The sequence below is a fragment of the Anser cygnoides genome, chromosome 20, assembly GCF_040182565.1.
Source record: "Anser cygnoides isolate HZ-2024a breed goose chromosome 20, Taihu_goose_T2T_genome, whole genome shotgun sequence".
In the NCBI taxonomy this organism is placed as follows: Eukaryota; Metazoa; Chordata; class Aves; order Anseriformes; family Anatidae; genus Anser; species Anser cygnoides.
In genome coordinates this window covers 1,165,990-1,181,128 of record NC_089892.1, presented here as the reverse complement: position 1 = coordinate 1,181,128, position 15,139 = coordinate 1,165,990, and the positions used below count along the sequence as shown (strand labels likewise).

The 15,139-nt window shown below is 57.1% G+C and overlaps 4 protein-coding genes across 7 annotated transcripts; 1 reads left to right on the top strand and 3 right to left on the bottom strand.

The window, feature by feature from the left end:
• Positions 1 to 525: 525 nt before the first annotated feature.
• On the bottom strand, positions 526 to 3,437 carry ARPC5L (actin related protein 2/3 complex subunit 5 like). Its single transcript, XM_048051221.2, has 4 exons — positions 3,233 to 3,437; positions 3,084 to 3,156; positions 2,564 to 2,740; positions 526 to 1,125 (listed from the first exon to the last, which is right to left on the bottom strand). Exons 1-4 carry the CDS (start codon positions 3,370 to 3,372, stop codon positions 1,063 to 1,065), a joined length of 453 nt encoding a protein of 150 aa, XP_047907178.1. The 5' UTR covers positions 3,373 to 3,437; the 3' UTR covers positions 526 to 1,062.
• Positions 3,438 to 3,688: 251 nt separating this feature from the next.
• Positions 3,689 to 7,321, bottom strand: PPP6C (protein phosphatase 6 catalytic subunit). The gene is made up of 7 exons (XM_066980980.1): positions 7,162 to 7,321; positions 6,937 to 7,032; positions 6,789 to 6,854; positions 6,366 to 6,507; positions 5,281 to 5,360; positions 4,935 to 5,144; positions 3,689 to 3,993 (listed from the first exon to the last, which is right to left on the bottom strand). Exons 1-7 carry the CDS (start codon positions 7,234 to 7,236, stop codon positions 3,745 to 3,747), a joined length of 918 nt encoding a protein of 305 aa, XP_066837081.1. The 5' UTR covers positions 7,237 to 7,321; the 3' UTR covers positions 3,689 to 3,744.
• On the top strand, positions 7,318 to 9,960 carry RABEPK (Rab9 effector protein with kelch motifs). 3 transcript variants are annotated; one of them, XM_066980977.1, is made up of 7 exons: positions 7,318 to 7,448; positions 7,529 to 7,674; positions 7,769 to 7,921; positions 8,080 to 8,241; positions 8,593 to 8,742; positions 9,134 to 9,283; positions 9,551 to 9,960. In XM_066980977.1, exons 1-7 carry the CDS (start codon positions 7,393 to 7,395, stop codon positions 9,829 to 9,831), a joined length of 1,098 nt encoding a protein of 365 aa, XP_066837078.1. In that variant the 5' UTR covers positions 7,318 to 7,392; the 3' UTR covers positions 9,832 to 9,960. The 3 variants fall into 3 exon arrangements, with proteins under 3 accessions (XP_066837078.1, XP_066837080.1, XP_066837079.1); XM_066980979.1 differs by lacking the exon at positions 8,593 to 8,742; XM_066980978.1 differs by lacking the exon at positions 9,134 to 9,283.
• An 811-nt stretch (positions 9,961 to 10,771) lies between these two features.
• HSPA5 (heat shock protein family A (Hsp70) member 5) lies at positions 10,772 to 15,093 on the bottom strand. 2 transcript variants are annotated; one of them, XM_066980975.1, is made up of 9 exons: positions 14,942 to 15,093; positions 14,638 to 14,777; positions 14,210 to 14,441; positions 13,805 to 13,942; positions 13,440 to 13,552; positions 12,963 to 13,353; positions 12,394 to 12,631; positions 12,032 to 12,199; positions 10,772 to 11,656 (listed from the first exon to the last, which is right to left on the bottom strand). In XM_066980975.1, the coding sequence occupies exons 1-9, from the start codon at positions 15,035 to 15,037 to the stop codon at positions 11,094 to 11,096; spliced, it is 2,079 nt and encodes a 692-aa protein (XP_066837076.1). In that variant the 5' UTR covers positions 15,038 to 15,093; the 3' UTR covers positions 10,772 to 11,093. The 2 variants fall into 2 exon arrangements, with proteins under 2 accessions (XP_066837076.1, XP_066837077.1); XM_066980976.1 differs by having other exon boundaries at positions 14,954 to 15,052.
• Between the last annotated feature and the right edge of the window lie 46 nt (positions 15,094 to 15,139).

Here is a 15,139-nt window from a genome sequence, read left to right as displayed (position 1 = left end):
GACGCTGCAGCTAATTAAAATTGGGAGTTTTAAAGCATGAAACAACATTTATCATCTGCCCATCATAAGAAGGGGTAGTTAGGTAATTAAGGCCTCTTTTTCTCGTAGAGAATTAGGTCAGGAATGAGGCAGAGTGCTTCCTAAAATCATCTCACCAGGGACAGCTGCTACTGCACTTCTAGAAGCTGATAAAAACAAAGACAGAAGGGAATACAGCCTCCCTTCACAGCTGCTTCAGGTGGCGTACACAGGGCTGTGCCAAAAGAAGCAAGGCCCAGACTCCGCCTACACTGCAAACTGAGCCCCGAGGGACGCTACAAACAGGGTGCTCTTACCTAGGCTGCTTGTAACGGATGCTGGAGACAACGCTGGTTTGAACAGCTGCATCTTTATTAATTTACTGACAGATTTTGTAGGGAAGTGGAGATCAGAGCACTCTTCTAGAGGCGGGCCCTTAGCTTAGAAGTGCTGTATTGTTTTTGAATGTGTCATACTTAGGATTAAGCCAAAAATACATTACTAAACTTGTATGATCCAAGAACTTTATTACCGCAGCAGGCACTTTACAATGAAACCAACCCCATAGCCCAACTAGTCCTTCGACCATATGTATATATATGCACACACACACATATATATATGTATGTATACACACAAAACCATCTTTCTAATAAACACTTCTTCCATTCATAAGCTGTCAGAATCTTGCATCCGCTAAGGCCCTCTTAAATAAGCAGTACAGACAGGATCTGCTATCACCACAGCTAGATTAAGCAGCATCTGCGAACACCTGTTCACTTACAGTAACAGGAGGCAGGAGGTTGCCTTCTCTCTGCCTTTTTAAAGTGATCAGGAGAATGTCTTGGCTCCTGTATGTGGTAGTCAGAATATGCAGGAATACCTTTGCTCTTTCCCCACCTTTAAGGTTAAAAGCATTCCAAGAGGAGGTTCCCGTAGTAGTTCAGTAGATTGCAATCTCTAATAAGGATGGACTGGTGTCGTTTCAGCTAGTTCCTTCTTCTGGCTCCAAAACTGATCATCATCTTGGTTCGTTAATAGTCTTTAAACAGACTTTCTTGCAGTAAGAACTCTTACTATGGCACCTAGTCCACCTACTGCTAATGCCTGTGGGGATGGGAAAAGGAGAGAGGTGTTACTCCAGTCACACACAGCCAGCCGCCACGCCGTGCCCAAACGGTATCGTAAAAGAACAAGCGTGTGTTTAGTAACAGAGGCGTAGATGGCTCTTCTCCATAAAACTGCTTTTCACAGACGGGCAGGTTGCACCTCATTCTACCCTTTTTTCCTTTCAACTCTTTAAAACAGTTATTTGGGGAAAAGCTATTTGTTTTCTCTAGACTATGCAGGCATTCCAGACATTTTAAAGTTTCATTCAGACACCAAACCGCATTGTTCTCGACAGCCTGCCAGGCTGGCAGCGGTTCTCTGGGTGCAGCTGATCCATCACACAAAGGGTGTGCGTCTGCCGCTCAACTCCCGCAGCTGCCTCCAGTCTGAGCAAGCCACCTCTTACCTGTACTGCCACAATGCAGGACAAAGGCAAAGTTTTAAATACTGCCCAGCCTGCTTCTGACCCGCCTTGTTCCTTTCAAAACAACAAGGAAGAGATGCTTACATGTGGCCACATGCTCTGAACGCAGACGTCTTTCCAGTCAGGACAGTCTTGTGCAATGTTACACACTGGGAGCACCAACCCACGGTTACCCAAAAACAGTCTCCGGTAGTACGAACAACAACAAAAAACAAGTCAAGCAGAAACCTGTTCCCTCCTGAGAACTTTCCTCTTCCTCCTCCTCACCTGGCAACGTTCTGCAAGGTTGTGACAGCTGCTGATAGCCAGTGCTGTGGTTAAAACCTGTGCAGCTGGGGGAGTCTGCAGTCGTTTCAGCAGCATTCCCACCGGGCAGCAGTGGCACAGAACGCTTGCTTCACGTGCCTCGCCCCAGCACAAAAAGCAGTCAGCTGATGGGCACAAGCACACCTGTCCTCTCTGTGCCCTCTGTACCCCGCTACGAGCAACTCACAGGAACTCCAGGCAGCACCGCCGCGGCTGCCACTGGAATCCTTCCAGAGCTGGCAGAAGCCCTCACCGTGCAAACTAAGCCAGCTCACGAAATCCCGCTGAGCTGGGTCTCAGCGTGCTGACAGCACCTGGCTGATGGGAAGCGTCAGACCCGAGCCCCCCACTGGCCAAACACTCAGCTACAACAAACCAAGAAAACACCTCTCAGCCAGTTACATCCCTGCTCCCAGTCCTCTCTCCTTGGTGGGCGAAACCACCGCGCACGTTAGTCAGAACGTGCAACGCCTCCTGCAGCGGTCGCTGCCCTGCCACGTCTCACCTCTCTGCCTGGCTGAGGAAAGCTCTGAAATCAGGTAAACACTTAAAAAGTCCAAGCCTGAAGAGACCAAAGATAAAATGCAAGACCAAGGACTGCGCTCCTCAGGGAGGGATCTCACATACTTCTCCTCCCAGGGGCTCTCCCTGGCGGTGCCGTGCTGACCGCGCCTGTGCCAAGAGGGCACCGGAGGGGACACCTACCTTTTCGTGCCATTGAAGTAATATTGCACTGCTATTTTCTGTTGGCTTTTCAAATCCCTTATAAATATACTTCATTAACAAGTCAATGCCATTTCCGTCTAAGGAGTTCACCGCTTGCTCTATCTCACTGCTTTTAAAAGACGTGAGGACTTTAAGCATGGTTCCCTGGGCCTGCTCCTGCAAAGGGAAGGAAAACGAATCAGAGCCCGCAGAGCTGGAAGCGATCCCCGGGCCCGTGCCGGACAAAGCGTGCTCAGGGGGCCGGCGGCTGCTCTAGAGGACGGTTTGTTCGTTGTGCCCAGCAGGCGAACGGCCTTCGCTTCGGGCGGGGAGAAGGAAGACGAGGAGGCCGTTCTGAGCTGGGCTTTTTGACGCTGCTTTCCCGGAGCAGCTCTCCGAACCGCACCGCCCGCCGCGCTGCCGCGAATGCCGCGCTTTAAGCCCCGTTTCCCCGCCCCGAAGCACGCAGCGGGCCCCACGCGGGTGTCACCGGGGCGCTTCTGTTCCCCCCCCCCCTCACCTTGGTGTCCGGGCTGGCGGCGAGGCGCGGGGCGCTGCGCAGGGCGGCCTGCAGGGCCCGCACCGCGTCCCCCCTGCGGCGCTGCGAGTCAAGGACCCCAACGGCAGCGGCACCGCCCCCCGCCCCCCCGGCCGCCCCCCCAAGGATACTGCCGCAGCAGCGCCTCCGCCTCGGGGCCGGGCTCGGGCTCCGCCGGCGGCGCCTCCTCGGGCTCGTCCTCGAAGCGGCTCCCGTCGAAGCGCTCCACGTCCAGCCGGCGGAAGCGCGACGAGAGCGTGCTCCGCGCCATGCCGGAACCGGAACCGGGACCGCCGGAAACGGAACCGCCCCCTGGAACCGGCAACCGGAACCGGAACCCGGCTCCGGCACCGGTCCGCCCCCGCCCCGCCCCGCGGGAACGCCCGGACCGCGGCACCAGCGGCCCCGGCAGGGCCTTCGCTGCCGAAAGCCCCCGGAGCTCCCCCGGCAGCGAGGGGCCCCCCGGGCAAGGCCTCGGGCCAGGACTCTCAAATTAACCGGGGGGGGGTGGGGGGAACTCGCCGCAGGCTGTGCAACACGCAGCAAATTTCGGCAACCGATCAATAACGAGGGCAGGAGGCAGCGCGTCGGCAGCAAAGTGCTCAATAAAAATGTATTGCGGGGGGCGGGGGGCGCGGGGCGCTCAGAGGAAGTACGGCGTGGTCGTCCGCGGCGGGATGACGCGCTCCGAGTCTGGCACGGCGCGGAACAGCTTTGGTTCTCTCGTGTTTACGTCCTTAAAGACCATGATGGAGGCGATGTTCCCACAGCGGTAGCAGTAGTTGGGAGCGGACCACACCGTTACCAGCTTCTCGTCGAACATGAACTTGTAGCCTTCGTGAACCAGCTGGTGCGCTCTGCAGATGAGCTTTAAATTGTTGATGTGAACGAACTGCGGAGAGAAAGGAACCTCAGCGCTCCGCCCGGCGCCCACGGCCAGCCCCCTCCCGGCAGGAGCTGCCTCACGGCCCCCAGCTGCAGCCCTGCCCTGTGAGCCCGCCCCGAGGCCCCTCTCCTTCCTGGCCCCCTGTCACGGTCAGGCTGCGCAGACGCCCCCAGCCAGCCCGGCAGCACGGCACTGCCGCCCCTGGGCCCCGGTGCGAGGGTCCCCCTGCGGCTGGAGGCAGCGGCAGCAGCGGGCTCCAGGCCCTCCAGGCGCGGCGGGGGCAGCGCAGTGCCAGCAGTGCCACGAGTGAGCCTCTCCTCTGGGAGCACGCCGAGGGCACGCTGGGGTTTTGAACGCTCAGCGGTGCGAACTGCTCCTTTCAGAGGCAGTCGGGATGCCTGCGGCTGCGCTGTCAGGGGTGTCAGTCCTTCCTCTGTAGAAGGACCTCAGAGAACAAGGGGCAGCACGAGGCTCTTGTAACGTTGCTGGCTCAGAAGCCTGGGAACATCAACATGTCTTAGCCTCGAGAAGTCTGCTCGCTGTTTTGCAAAGTAACAAAAATTAAGTGAAGAATTGCTCAGGAAACGGTATTTTTGTCTTCTCCCGACTCCTCAGCCAAGTACCCTACGCACTCCCCAACAATCCTGGCTAGTCGCACTGCACTGCGCTTTTTAAAAGCAAGATCCCTGTTCTCTCCTTTGGCAGTTTTATCCATGCCTTTAGGATGAAACAGCTTGTTCTTTTCAAGTGGGCTCAAAGGGACAACAATAAGGCACAAGCAAACCTCCTCCTCCTCCTCCTCCACAGCTTCCTTGCAGCTCCCCAGGAGGACAGCTCCTCTCACAGCGCCCCAGGCCACTCACCGCTCGGGTAAACGCCAGCGTTGCCACCAAGCCCCATGTCTCGTACCCGCAGTTGCCGCGCGTGCCACGCGGCAGCGCCCTCACCTCGTTCGTCACCTTGGCTCCAAACAGCCAGCCTGCGCCCCGCGGGCTGATGGCCCACGTGTCCACGTCCTCTGGGTCCGACCACACCAGGTCGCAGAAGGCGCCTTTGTGAGGAATTTCTTGATTGCGTTCAATGGTTCGAATCTGATCGAGCGTCTTGATGTCTGGAGACAGGCCGCCGTGCACGCAGAGGATCTGCTCGTCTATTAACTGGGGAAAGACACGCAAAACATTCAGTATTTCACTCAAACCCAGAGCGTTGCTGGTGTGGCCCCTAACGGCCACCGGTTCTGGAGGTCATATTTAGATAGTCTACTCGTGGTTTCACTGCGGCGTTTACACTTACAGCTGCTATTGTGAGCATGTCAAAGACTTTGGTGCAGTACCTCCAAGCGTTAGCATTTCCGTATTTGGTTTGGCACTCATCTGTCGAACAGAGAAGTTTTTCCTTCTCAATGGATCAGAAGTAGTTCAGGCAGTAAGATCAGAGGCAGCACAACAGAACTTGAAAAGTCGGGTGTATAATACAAAAATAACAACAAAAAAAAACACAACCAGCCACCAAGCAAACACAACCCCGGTCGGGAGCAGCAGCGAGCAGTGGGTGGGAGCCACCCCTCCCTGCTGTTTGGGCCCACCGGCAGGGAGCAGACCCCGGTGCCTGCAGTGTTCTGCTTACAGAGCAACGCGCGCAGACAGCGAGGTCCCCAGCAGCCGATGCTTTCCCTGCTTCCCACAGACCCCTCGGCGCGAGGGCAGCTCTGGTTAAAGCTGTACAAGCGTGACACTGAAGCTGACAGACAAATGTCTCTTTTGAGCTTGGCTGACTGGTGAACTCGTTTACTCGTGCTCTTGGTGACGGTTCCCCAGCAGGACGCACGTCACAGGCCATGCTCGCTGCTGCAGGCGCTACGATACTTCCCAGCATTTCCTCAGACTTTATCAAAGCCTCGCACCGAGGAAAAAATAAGTTCCCCAGCAACTTAATTCCCCCAGATTTCGGAGCAGTCATTCTGCTGCTCACTTCTTGTCAGGGGCATTTTCCCAAATGGGAACTGCTGGCAATACACGGCCTCCACAGCAAACTACACACAGACGTTTTTGGTTATACCTAAGGAGAATTACAGTAACAGCAGCGTTTGGCGTAGCACCTTTCATTCACAGACACCAAAGCACATTGCCGAGCAGAAGCACAAACAGAAAACACAGACGCTGGAGGAAAGGACGGGCGAGGTGTGGTCTAAAACACCTTTACTTCACGAGCACAACAACCGCGCTGACAATGTTAACGTTTAAGTTTTATTGAGTCTGTTTCCCCCCCAGTTCTGGAAAAGCCCCACGCAGTTCAAAGCGGGCTTCCCAAGGGAGAGGTGAGGCACTCGCTCACTGCGCGCTAACCCCCGCTCAGAAAGCATTGGGATGAGGACTTACCGTAAAATCCATACACTTGCGTTATCTGCCTGCTCTCATGATTGCCCCGTAACAGCGTGATACGATCAGGCCACTTAGCTTTTAGTGCAAGAAGGTAAGTGAAAGTCTCGAGACTATAATAACCTCTATCTACAAAGTCCCCCTGCAAGTCAAAAAAACATCGGTGAATGGACAAACGGAGCGGCGGGGGAGGCAGCGCGGGAACTCCCGGGTGCGCGAGGCACCCAGCGCCGGAGGGATGCGCCCAGGGGAAGGGGCTCTGGTCACTGGCATCGCGTTGGGGCACCGCGGTGCTGGGACCTGCGGGATCCTTGCGGGGGCCGGGCACGCTGCGGGCAGCTCCGGGGCAGCTCCGGGCAGCGCCGCAGGGCCCGGCAGCGGGAGGGGAGGGGCAGCGGGCTGGTGGGGGAGGGCCGCACGTACCATGAAGATGTAGTTGGTGTCCGGGACCTGCCCGCCGGTCCGGAACAGCTCGCACAGGTCGTAGAACTGCGGGGAGGGCGCGGGCTCAGCGCGGGCGGGCGGCACCGGGAGCCGAGGCCGGCGCCGGGCGCCGAGGCGCGGCCGTTACCTGCCCGTGGATGTCGCCGCAGACGGTGACGGGCGTGCAGACGGGCTGCACGTTGGACTCCTCCAGCAGCAGGTCGCACACGTAGTCACACAGCCGCTGCGGGGCGACCACAGCGGGCCGGGGCGGGGCGGGTCAGCGCCGCCGCCGGCCCCGCTACCCGCTGCCCGCCGCCCCCCACCGCCCGCCCCCCGCCGCCCCGGTGCCGGTGCCGGCGCCCCGCCGCACCTTGAGGTCGTTCTCGGGCAGGTACTTGCAGAGCCGCGCGATCTCCACGTACTTGTCCAGGTCCAGCGGCGCCATCTTGGGATCGGCGGCTCGGGGCCGGAAGCGGAGCGCGAAACTTCCGGGCAGCGGCGCTGAGCGGTACGAGCGGAAGCGGAAGCGGAAGCGGAGGGGGGCGCGCTTCCGGCGGCGGCCCCGGGAGGGCGGCGAGGCAGGGCCCGGCTCGGCCCCGCCATGGGGCCGCCGCTGCCGCCGCTGGAGCCGGGGCGGCGTCCGCAGCCCGGCACGTGGTGAGCGCTGCCCCCGGCACCCCCCCGGTACCCCCCGGTCCCCTGCCCCCGCCCCGCTACTGAGCGCCGCCTCCCCGCAGGTACCGGCTGCGGCCGCGCGGTGCGGGCCCCAGCGGGCGCGTGGGCCACGGCTGCCTCCCGGTGCCGGGCGGGCCCGGCCGCGTCCTGCTGCTGGGCGGCGCCGACCCCGACGGCGCCTTCGCGGACGCGCACCTCGTGGAGCTGGGTGAGCGCCGGGGGCGGGCGGGGCGGGGGCGCGGGGCCCTCACGGGGCCCTCGCGGGGCCCTCGCGGCGCTGACGCCGCCGGCGGTGCCCGCAGGGTCCCTGCGCTGGGCCCAGGCCGGCTGGAGTGGGCTGCGGCCGCGCTACGAGCACGCCACCTTCCTGCCCGCCCGCCGCCCCCCGCGCCTCTGGGTCTTCGGCGGCGCCCACCGGGCCGGGAACAGGAGCTGCGTCCAGGCGCTGGACCCCGGTGAGTGCCCGGCCGCGGCCCCGGCAGGGCGGGTGGGGGCCCGGGGCCGCGGGCTGGTGGCAGCGGGCAGCCCCCGCAGCCCCCCGGCTCAGGCCCAGGGGTGTTCTGCGTTCCCCCCCGCCTGCCGCGTTGCCTTCTTAACGAAACGCCTCGATTAGAAACAGGAACCTGGGAGAGTCCCGCGGTGGCCGGCACCCCGCCGCTGCCCAGGACGTTCCACACATCCTCGGCAGCTATCGGGGACCGTCTGTACGTCTTCGGAGGGGGAGACAAGGGAGCAGAACCGGTCCGAGACCAGCAGCTTCACGTGTTCGACACAGGTACCTCTGGGTTGTTGTCGAAGGTTGGGAACGAGCACCCGCCAGGCTGCAGGTCCGCGTTCTGAGCTCGTCAGGGACACCCAAACACTGGGCCCCCGCCTCGGCCGCCAGCTTAACTGGGTGGACGGAGGCGGAGGCTGCTGATGCACGCTCACCCTCATACCGTAACTGGGAACTTGGACCAGGATGGCAGTGGGATGGCAACGCCACGGGTGTGCTCGCCTGGTGTCGTTATTGCTCTGTTCATTCCCCGGCCCCGCGTGCAGCAAGGAGAAGCATCGGCGGGGCTGTGGGACCGCTGCTTTGGGGGGCCCCAGGGCCGTTCCCTCATGCAGCCGTGCTCCATTGCAGCCACCTGTACCTGGTCCCAGCCGGACACCCGCGGTGATCCCCCGTCCCCCCGGCACGGGCACGTCGTGGTTGCAGTCGGGACCAAACTTCTCGTGCACGGAGGTTTGGCTGGCGACGTTTTCTATGATGACCTGTTCTGCATCGATACAAGTAAGGATGGGTACAGGCTCCTTGGAGCAAGAGCCGTGGTGGTGCGTTTTGCTTTCAGGGAGACCTTTTTGCTAAAAGATCAGCTCTGAAGTGTAGTAGACAGGGAAGCAAGGTCCGCGTGGTGCCGCATCTTGCTCAGCTTGGCTCTGCTGCTGTTTGCAGAGTAGTACCAAGTAATCTGCAGCTGCCTTTGCTTTCTCTTTTAAACACGTAACATTTATTTCCTGAGCTCAGAAAAGCAAAACCCTACAGGAACCCTTTTTAAAATAAAGGGAACCTATGATTTTGGGTAGTTGCCGTGAAATACTTCAGTCATGCTAAGCATGACTGTTTTTGTGTTGTGGTTTTTTTAATAACATGTACCCGTAGGTGTGGTGTTTTCCTCCCACAGACGACCTGACGTGGGTTAAGATACCAGCCAGCGGTGATGTCCCGGGAGGACGGGCGTCCCACGCCTCAGCGGTGTTTAGGGACCACCTGTACATCTTCGGGGGGATAGGCCCGGCCGGGACCCTCAACACCACACACAAGTACCACATCGGTAGGGAGGCCCCTCGGGACGTGGCAGTAAACACCGGTCTGTCTGAAAACGTTAACGCCTTCCGTTCCCGGGCTTCATCTTAGCAGCTGGTGTCATTGCCCTGGGACTACACCAGGACAAGACTAAACGCTGCAGCTGCTTCTCTCTGCTGCTTTTTTAAGGCTGTATGATGTTGCAAACTAGTCCGTGGTGATGGCACCACTCTAGCACGCGTCTCTGAGTCGGATGCGCTGTTTGTAGATGCGAACACATCTCTTTGCACTGCAGGGGAGCAGCGGTGGACGCTCCTGCAGTTTGAGGCCCCTCTGCCCGCGGGGAGGCTGGACCACGCCATGTGCGTCATTCCCTGGCGGGCCGGTGGCACTGTGGAAGAGGAAGCTGAAGAGGAGCCACCCGCGCCAGCTGGGGGCAAGGCCAACCTCCTCCAGGGGAGCCGGGACGAGGAGGGGCTCGGTGAGGACCCAGCGCTGCATCTGCTGTTTGTGTTTGGGGGCATGGACACACAAGGGGAGATGTTCAGGGACTGCCTTGTAACCTTGATCGAGTAGCCCGCGGGCGGTCCTTTCCGGGCAGGTTTTGTAGTGGCATCTGATCAAGTTCCTGCCCTCCAATAAAGGAGCTGGTGCTGCCGGACAGGTGGCGCTGCGCCCACCCCCGGTACAGCCGCCTGTTCTGCACGGTCATGCCTCGAGTCCCTTCGCAAGGCTGCTGCTGGGGAAGAGCTTCAGCAGCAAACTCTGGGAACACCGCAGGGAGGCAGAGGCCTGTGCATCGCTTCTGGGCAGCTTTCTCCCTAATGCAGCTCTCATGGTCCTGCTCGGCCACAGAAACCTGCAGAGCGCTGCTGTTAGCTACAGCTTTCTGAAGGATAATTAAAGGGGTTTAATTAAAGGGGTTCAGCTGCCAGTACTGTGAAAGTGAGTGGGAAGCACAGGGCCACCTGTCCCCCACACCAGGGAGAGCCCCGCAGGCAGGAAGCAGGTACAAGAGCTGGACTTTGCTCCCCTGGTGTGAGGGGCTTTGTCATCCCCTAGGAGGGCTGAGCTTTCGGTGCTGCAGCGGGGGTTCAGTCCCTGTGAGCTTTGAGCTTAGCTTCCCTCAGACGCTTACACAGCCACACTCCAGCAGCAGCAAGTGCTGAGCGTGAGGAGCCTCATCCAACCGGGGCTGGGAGCTGTCCTGGAACAGGCAGCTCCTGCACAACAGGAGGGGCCTGAACCCAGCTCTCAGCACCAAACCCCAGCAGCAGGGTGACAGCTCTCAAGCCAGCACCTTTCCTTGGCAGCTTTCTTTGTATCAAACTCAAGTTCTGCAGCCAGAGCTCAGCTTTGTAGCAGAGCTGCTACAATTCGCACCCTCCCAGGGCAGTCTTACCCTGAGGAAGAAGGGTGTCAGGGGTTACCCAGCCCTAGCATTTAGGGCCCCCCCCACTTCCTCAGTAGAAGGAGCAGCTGCTGCTCAGTGGCAGAGGTACAAGCTACAACAATCCAGTGTAAATAACAAATTTATTGTGGTCACTTCAGGTAGAAAAGTTCTCCACCAACTTCACATGACCGAGTTGTTAAATAGAACGCTTCCATGGCCAGTACTTCTACGCCCCTGCTCTCATTTACACGTCCCCCCCATGCCCTTCCCTCCCCAGACATCAAGCACCTGCTAACGAAAAGCAGTAAACAGCCACTTTGGGCTAGCATTTCCAGCTCCACTCACGAGTGAAGATTCAGTTACATTCCAAATTAAGAGTTCAATATTTTAAACAAGTGTTCCTGAGTCCAATATATACACACACCACATTCAGGGATGCCGGTATCTACAACTCATCCTTTTCTGCTGTTTCTTCTTCACCCGAGGGAGGGGGGCCTGCACTTCCGTAGAGCTTGCTAACAATGGGCTGAACGACTTCCTCTAGCTCCTTCTTCTGTGATTTGAAGTCTTCGATATCTGCATCCTGGTGGCTTTCAAGCCACTCGATCTTTTCCTCTACTGCCTTCTCTATTGTTTCTTTGTCTTCAGATGACAGCTTGCCACCCAGCTTCTCTTTGTCCCCAATCTGATTCTTCAGAGAATAGGCGTAGCTCTCCAGCTCATTGCGGGCATCAATACGTTCCTTAAGCTTTTTGTCTTCCTCCGCAAACTTCTCAGCATCATTAACCATTCTCTCAATCTCTTCAGGCGTTAGCCGATTCTGATCGTTTGTAATTGTGATCTTGTTTTTGTTCCCAGTGCCCTTGTCTTCAGCTGTGACACGGAGGATTCCATTTACATCTATTTCAAAGGTAACTTCGATCTGTGGGACGCCACGGGGAGCAGGAGGGATTCCCGTCAGATCGAAAGTTCCCAGAAGATGATTGTCCTTGGTGAGGGGACGCTCACCTAGAAGAGGCAATTACACAATTAGATAGTTCACAATTAGATAGTTTTTCCTTTGCTACCTGTGGTTTGCACTTCTTGCAAGACCATCAGCTTTAAGCTACATGCTTGTCAAAGCTGAGGTTTTAAATTCCACCTCGACATTTATCTTGATGCCTACAGTATCACCTCTTACTCTGAAGAGAAGCTCTTCAGAACGCAACCATGGAATAATCATGTTTGAGAGCTGATCTGCAGTTGATGCTGCTCAGAGCTGCCTCAGTCTGTTAACAGCCAGAGCTAGGTTTAAGTGTGAGAGTACCTACAGCTGTCTGACTGGTAGCAAGTACGAGTCTCAGCGAGATTCCAGCTGCTGCAGGGGACAGAGGCAGCACTTACCTTCATAGACCTTGATTGTCACAGTTGGCTGATTGTCAGAAGCTGTAGAGAAAATCTGAGACTTCTTTGTGGGAACAACAGTATTTCTTGGGATCAGCTTAGTCATCACACCTCCAACAGTCTCGATACCAAGTGTCAGAGGACACACATCGAGCAGTACCAAGTCACCTGTAACAAACAGGTCAAGGGGCAGAATGTGAGTGACTTCAGCTCCTCTTTGACAGAGTGCACCACTGTGAGGAGCAATCTGAGGCAGATGCAAAACTAATTAAGGACTCAGGAAATTCAGATCTACCACTATTTGTCAGTAACAATACCCACTATTCAGGCACTCCTCAAAGTGTGAATGAAGATGTAATTACCTGTATCTTGGTCCCCAGAGAGAACACCAGCCTGAACAGCTGCACCGTAGGCTACAGCCTCATCTGGATTAATGCCACGAGAAGGCTCCTTCCCATTAAAGAACTCTTTAACGAGTTGTTGTATTTTGGGGATGCGAGTAGAGCCACCGACAAGAACAATCTCATCAATATCAGACTTCTTCAGGTCAGAGTCTTCCAGAACTTTCTGGACAGGCTTCATCGTAGAACGGAACAGGTCCTGAGAAGACAAGAGTTAGGACAGTGAGACTGTATTCCCACACGCCTAGTCCCCAAGTTATGCAGGCTTAGGGTACTAAGAACTACCGAGTCCGATCATCAACAAGGCTTGTGTTCAGCCTCGATGGGACCTCAGCTGTCAGTAACATGTGCAGCCCCAGATGCCCGAGGAAACAATGGCTTTCTGCTTTTTAGGTCAAGTAGCAAGTTATTTAAATTCTAAGTTACTTATATTCTGCTGAAGTGTAAGGCACAATGTGAAGTCCTGTGCATTCACCAGCAGCAGTTTTGGGAGGGGCTGAGGAAATTTACTGTTAGTTTTCTAAGCTTACCATGTTCAGTTCTTCAAACTTGGCTCGAGTAAGTGTCTCAGAGAAGTCTTCTCCCTCAAAAAAGGATTCTATTTCAATTCTAGCTTGATGCTGAGATGACAAGGCCCGCTTTGCTTTCTCCACTTCCCGTCTTAGTTTCTGCACAGCTCTATTATCCTTCCTGACATCTTTCCCAGTTTTCTTTTTGTAGAGCTTGATGAAGTGTTCCATAACACGTTGGTCAAAGTCTTCTCCACCCAGGTGAGTGTCTCCATTAGTAGCCACAACTTCGAAGACTCCATTGTCAATTGTGAGGAGGGAGACATCAAAAGTCCCACCACCCAAGTCAAACACGAGGATATTCTTCTCACCCTCTCTCTTGTCCAATCCGTAAGCAATAGCAGCAGCCGTTCTGTTTAGGGAGTAACAAATTCAGGAGACTGATCTCTAGAGCCCACCCCCAGCCAACCAGCAGGCAAAGTGGTTTAGGCTACTTACGGCTCGTTGATGATCCGCATCACGTTCAGTCCAGCAATAGTACCAGCATCCTTTGTGGCCTGACGCTGAGCGTCATTGAAGTAGGCTGGCACAGTAACAACAGCATGAGTAACCTGCAGAAGTAGCAAGAGAAGATTATTAGAAAAATAAAGGAAAAGCTACACACCTTAGAAATGAGCATAGCAACGCCTGGAACAAGTAGCCCATTGTTCCTTATGTCCTAGTAAAACCCCACAGTCAGCTGAGCCGCCTAAGCACTGAACAAAGTTTATGACAGCAAGCTTAATCCTGAGATTCTGCCCAGTTATCTTTAGTTTTGTAAGGCAGCTGCTGCTTTAAGTTCTTGTTAGTAGCACTCAACTCACCTTCTTCCCCAGGTAAGCCTCTGCAGTTTCCTTCATCTTTGTCAGGACCATAGCAGAAATTTCTTCAGGAGCAAATGTTTTTGTCTGTCCACCACCAACATCAACCTGAATATGGGGCTTGGCTTTCTTTTCAACAACCTGCGAAGAAAAAGACATGGTGTCATATTCCAGCAATTCCAAAAGTTATTCCTAACTGCCAGATTGCTTCCTTCTCTCTGATAATTCAGTAAATCCTTTAAGACAGTTGATTTGAAAGCAGGGCTATAAAAGCCACAGGGTTGCTCATAAAAACGCTGATTTAATGGCCTTGCTTTTCTCAGGCAAGAGAGAAAGCAAGCAGCATCTGCAGCCTGTTCTCCTGACCCCCACCCACCCCCCCATCCACCACCCCGTAACCAGGCACACCTTGAATGGCAAGTACTTGATGTCCTGCTGCACCGAGGGGTCGTTCCAGGTGCGGCCTATGAGCCGCTTGGCATCGAACACGGTGTTCTCAGGGTTGGATGTCAGCTGGTTCTTGGCGGCATCCCCGATCAAACGCTCCCCCTCAGGCGTGAACGCCACGTAGGATGGGGTGATGCGGTTCCCCTGGTCGTTGGCAATGATTTCCACCCGGCCATTCTTGAAAACGCCCACGCTGCAGGAGAAGCGGAGCCGTCAGGCGGCACGGGGGCCTGCCCTCCCCTTCCCCCCCTCAAGTTCCGCTTCTCCCTTCCCCCTCCCCGTGCTCCGCCGATTCCCCCCCCCGCCCCCCCGGAACCGCTCTCCCAGGCCCCCAGCCGGGCCCACGGCCCGCAGCCAGCCCCCTGCCCCCCACGCGGCCCCCCACGCACCAGGAGTAGGTGGTGCCGAGGTCGATGCCCACCACCGTGCCCACGTCCTCTTTCTTCTCCTCGTCGTCCGCCCGCGCGGAGCCCAGCACCAGCAGCGCCCACAGAAGATGCCTCATGCCGGCCGCTCGCCCCTCGCCGCCCTGCCGGGGAGCCAAGGGTCACAAAATGGAGGCGCCACGTGCGGGGCGCGCCGGCCCCGGCCCCCAGCGCAACCGCCCTGCCCCCCGCCCCCCCGCCAGGCCCAGGCCCAGGCCAGGCCCAATGCAGGCCCCGATCCCCCCACCCCTTCCCGTCCCATCCGTACCGTGACACCGACCGCGCCGCCAACTGCCGCTGAACGCCCAGGCCGCGCCGCCCGCCCATATATACCCTCCGTTACTCCTGCGTGGAGGCTCGCCATTGGCTGCAGAGCCCTCGCTGGAGCGCGCCTATTGGTCGGCTGCCACTAAGCTGGCCTTCCTCGATTGGCGACGATCGCGCGGCCGCTCTGACACACCGGGCG

Bases quoted from the DNA above. Each gene is read 5' to 3' on its own strand.
- ARPC5L (XM_048051221.2), bottom strand. From the start codon at position 3,372: ATGGCGCGGAGCACGCTCTCGTCGCGCTTCCGCCGGCTGGACGTGGAG. The intron at 3,157-3,232 runs GTATCCTTGGGG...GCAGCGCCGCAG, and splicing joins GCGGAGGCGCTGCTGCGGCA to GGGGGACGCGGTGCGGGCCC. The intron at 1,126-2,563 runs GTAGGTGTCCCC...CCATCCCCACAG, and splicing joins TACTTCAATGGCACGAAAAG to GCATTAGCAGTAGGTGGACT.
- PPP6C (XM_066980980.1), bottom strand. From the start codon at position 7,236: ATGGCGCCGCTGGACCTGGACAAGTACGTGGAGATCGCGCGGCTCTGC. The intron at 6,508-6,788 runs GTACGTGCGGCC...TTTGACTTGCAG, and splicing joins ACACCAACTACATCTTCATG to GGGGACTTTGTAGATAGAGG. The intron at 5,361-6,365 runs GTAAGTCCTCAT...TCTGTTCGACAG, and splicing joins GCAAGTGTATGGATTTTACG to ATGAGTGCCAAACCAAATAC.
- RABEPK (XM_066980977.1), top strand. From the start codon at position 7,393: ATGGGGCCGCCGCTGCCGCCGCTGGAGCCGGGGCGGCGTCCGCAGCCC. The intron at 7,922-8,079 runs GTGAGTGCCCGG...CGCCTCGATTAG, and splicing joins CGTCCAGGCGCTGGACCCCG to AAACAGGAACCTGGGAGAGT. The intron at 8,743-9,133 runs GTAAGGATGGGT...TTCCTCCCACAG, and splicing joins CCTGTTCTGCATCGATACAA to ACGACCTGACGTGGGTTAAG.
- HSPA5 (XM_066980975.1), bottom strand. From the start codon at position 15,037: ATGGCGAGCCTCCACGCAGGAGTAACGGAGGGTATATATGGGCGGGCG. The intron at 12,632-12,962 runs GTAAGCTTAGAA...TTGTCTTCTCAG, and splicing joins AGTTTGAAGAACTGAACATG to GACCTGTTCCGTTCTACGAT. The intron at 12,200-12,393 runs GTAATTACATCT...TGTTTGTTACAG, and splicing joins CTCTGGGGACCAAGATACAG to GTGACTTGGTACTGCTCGAT.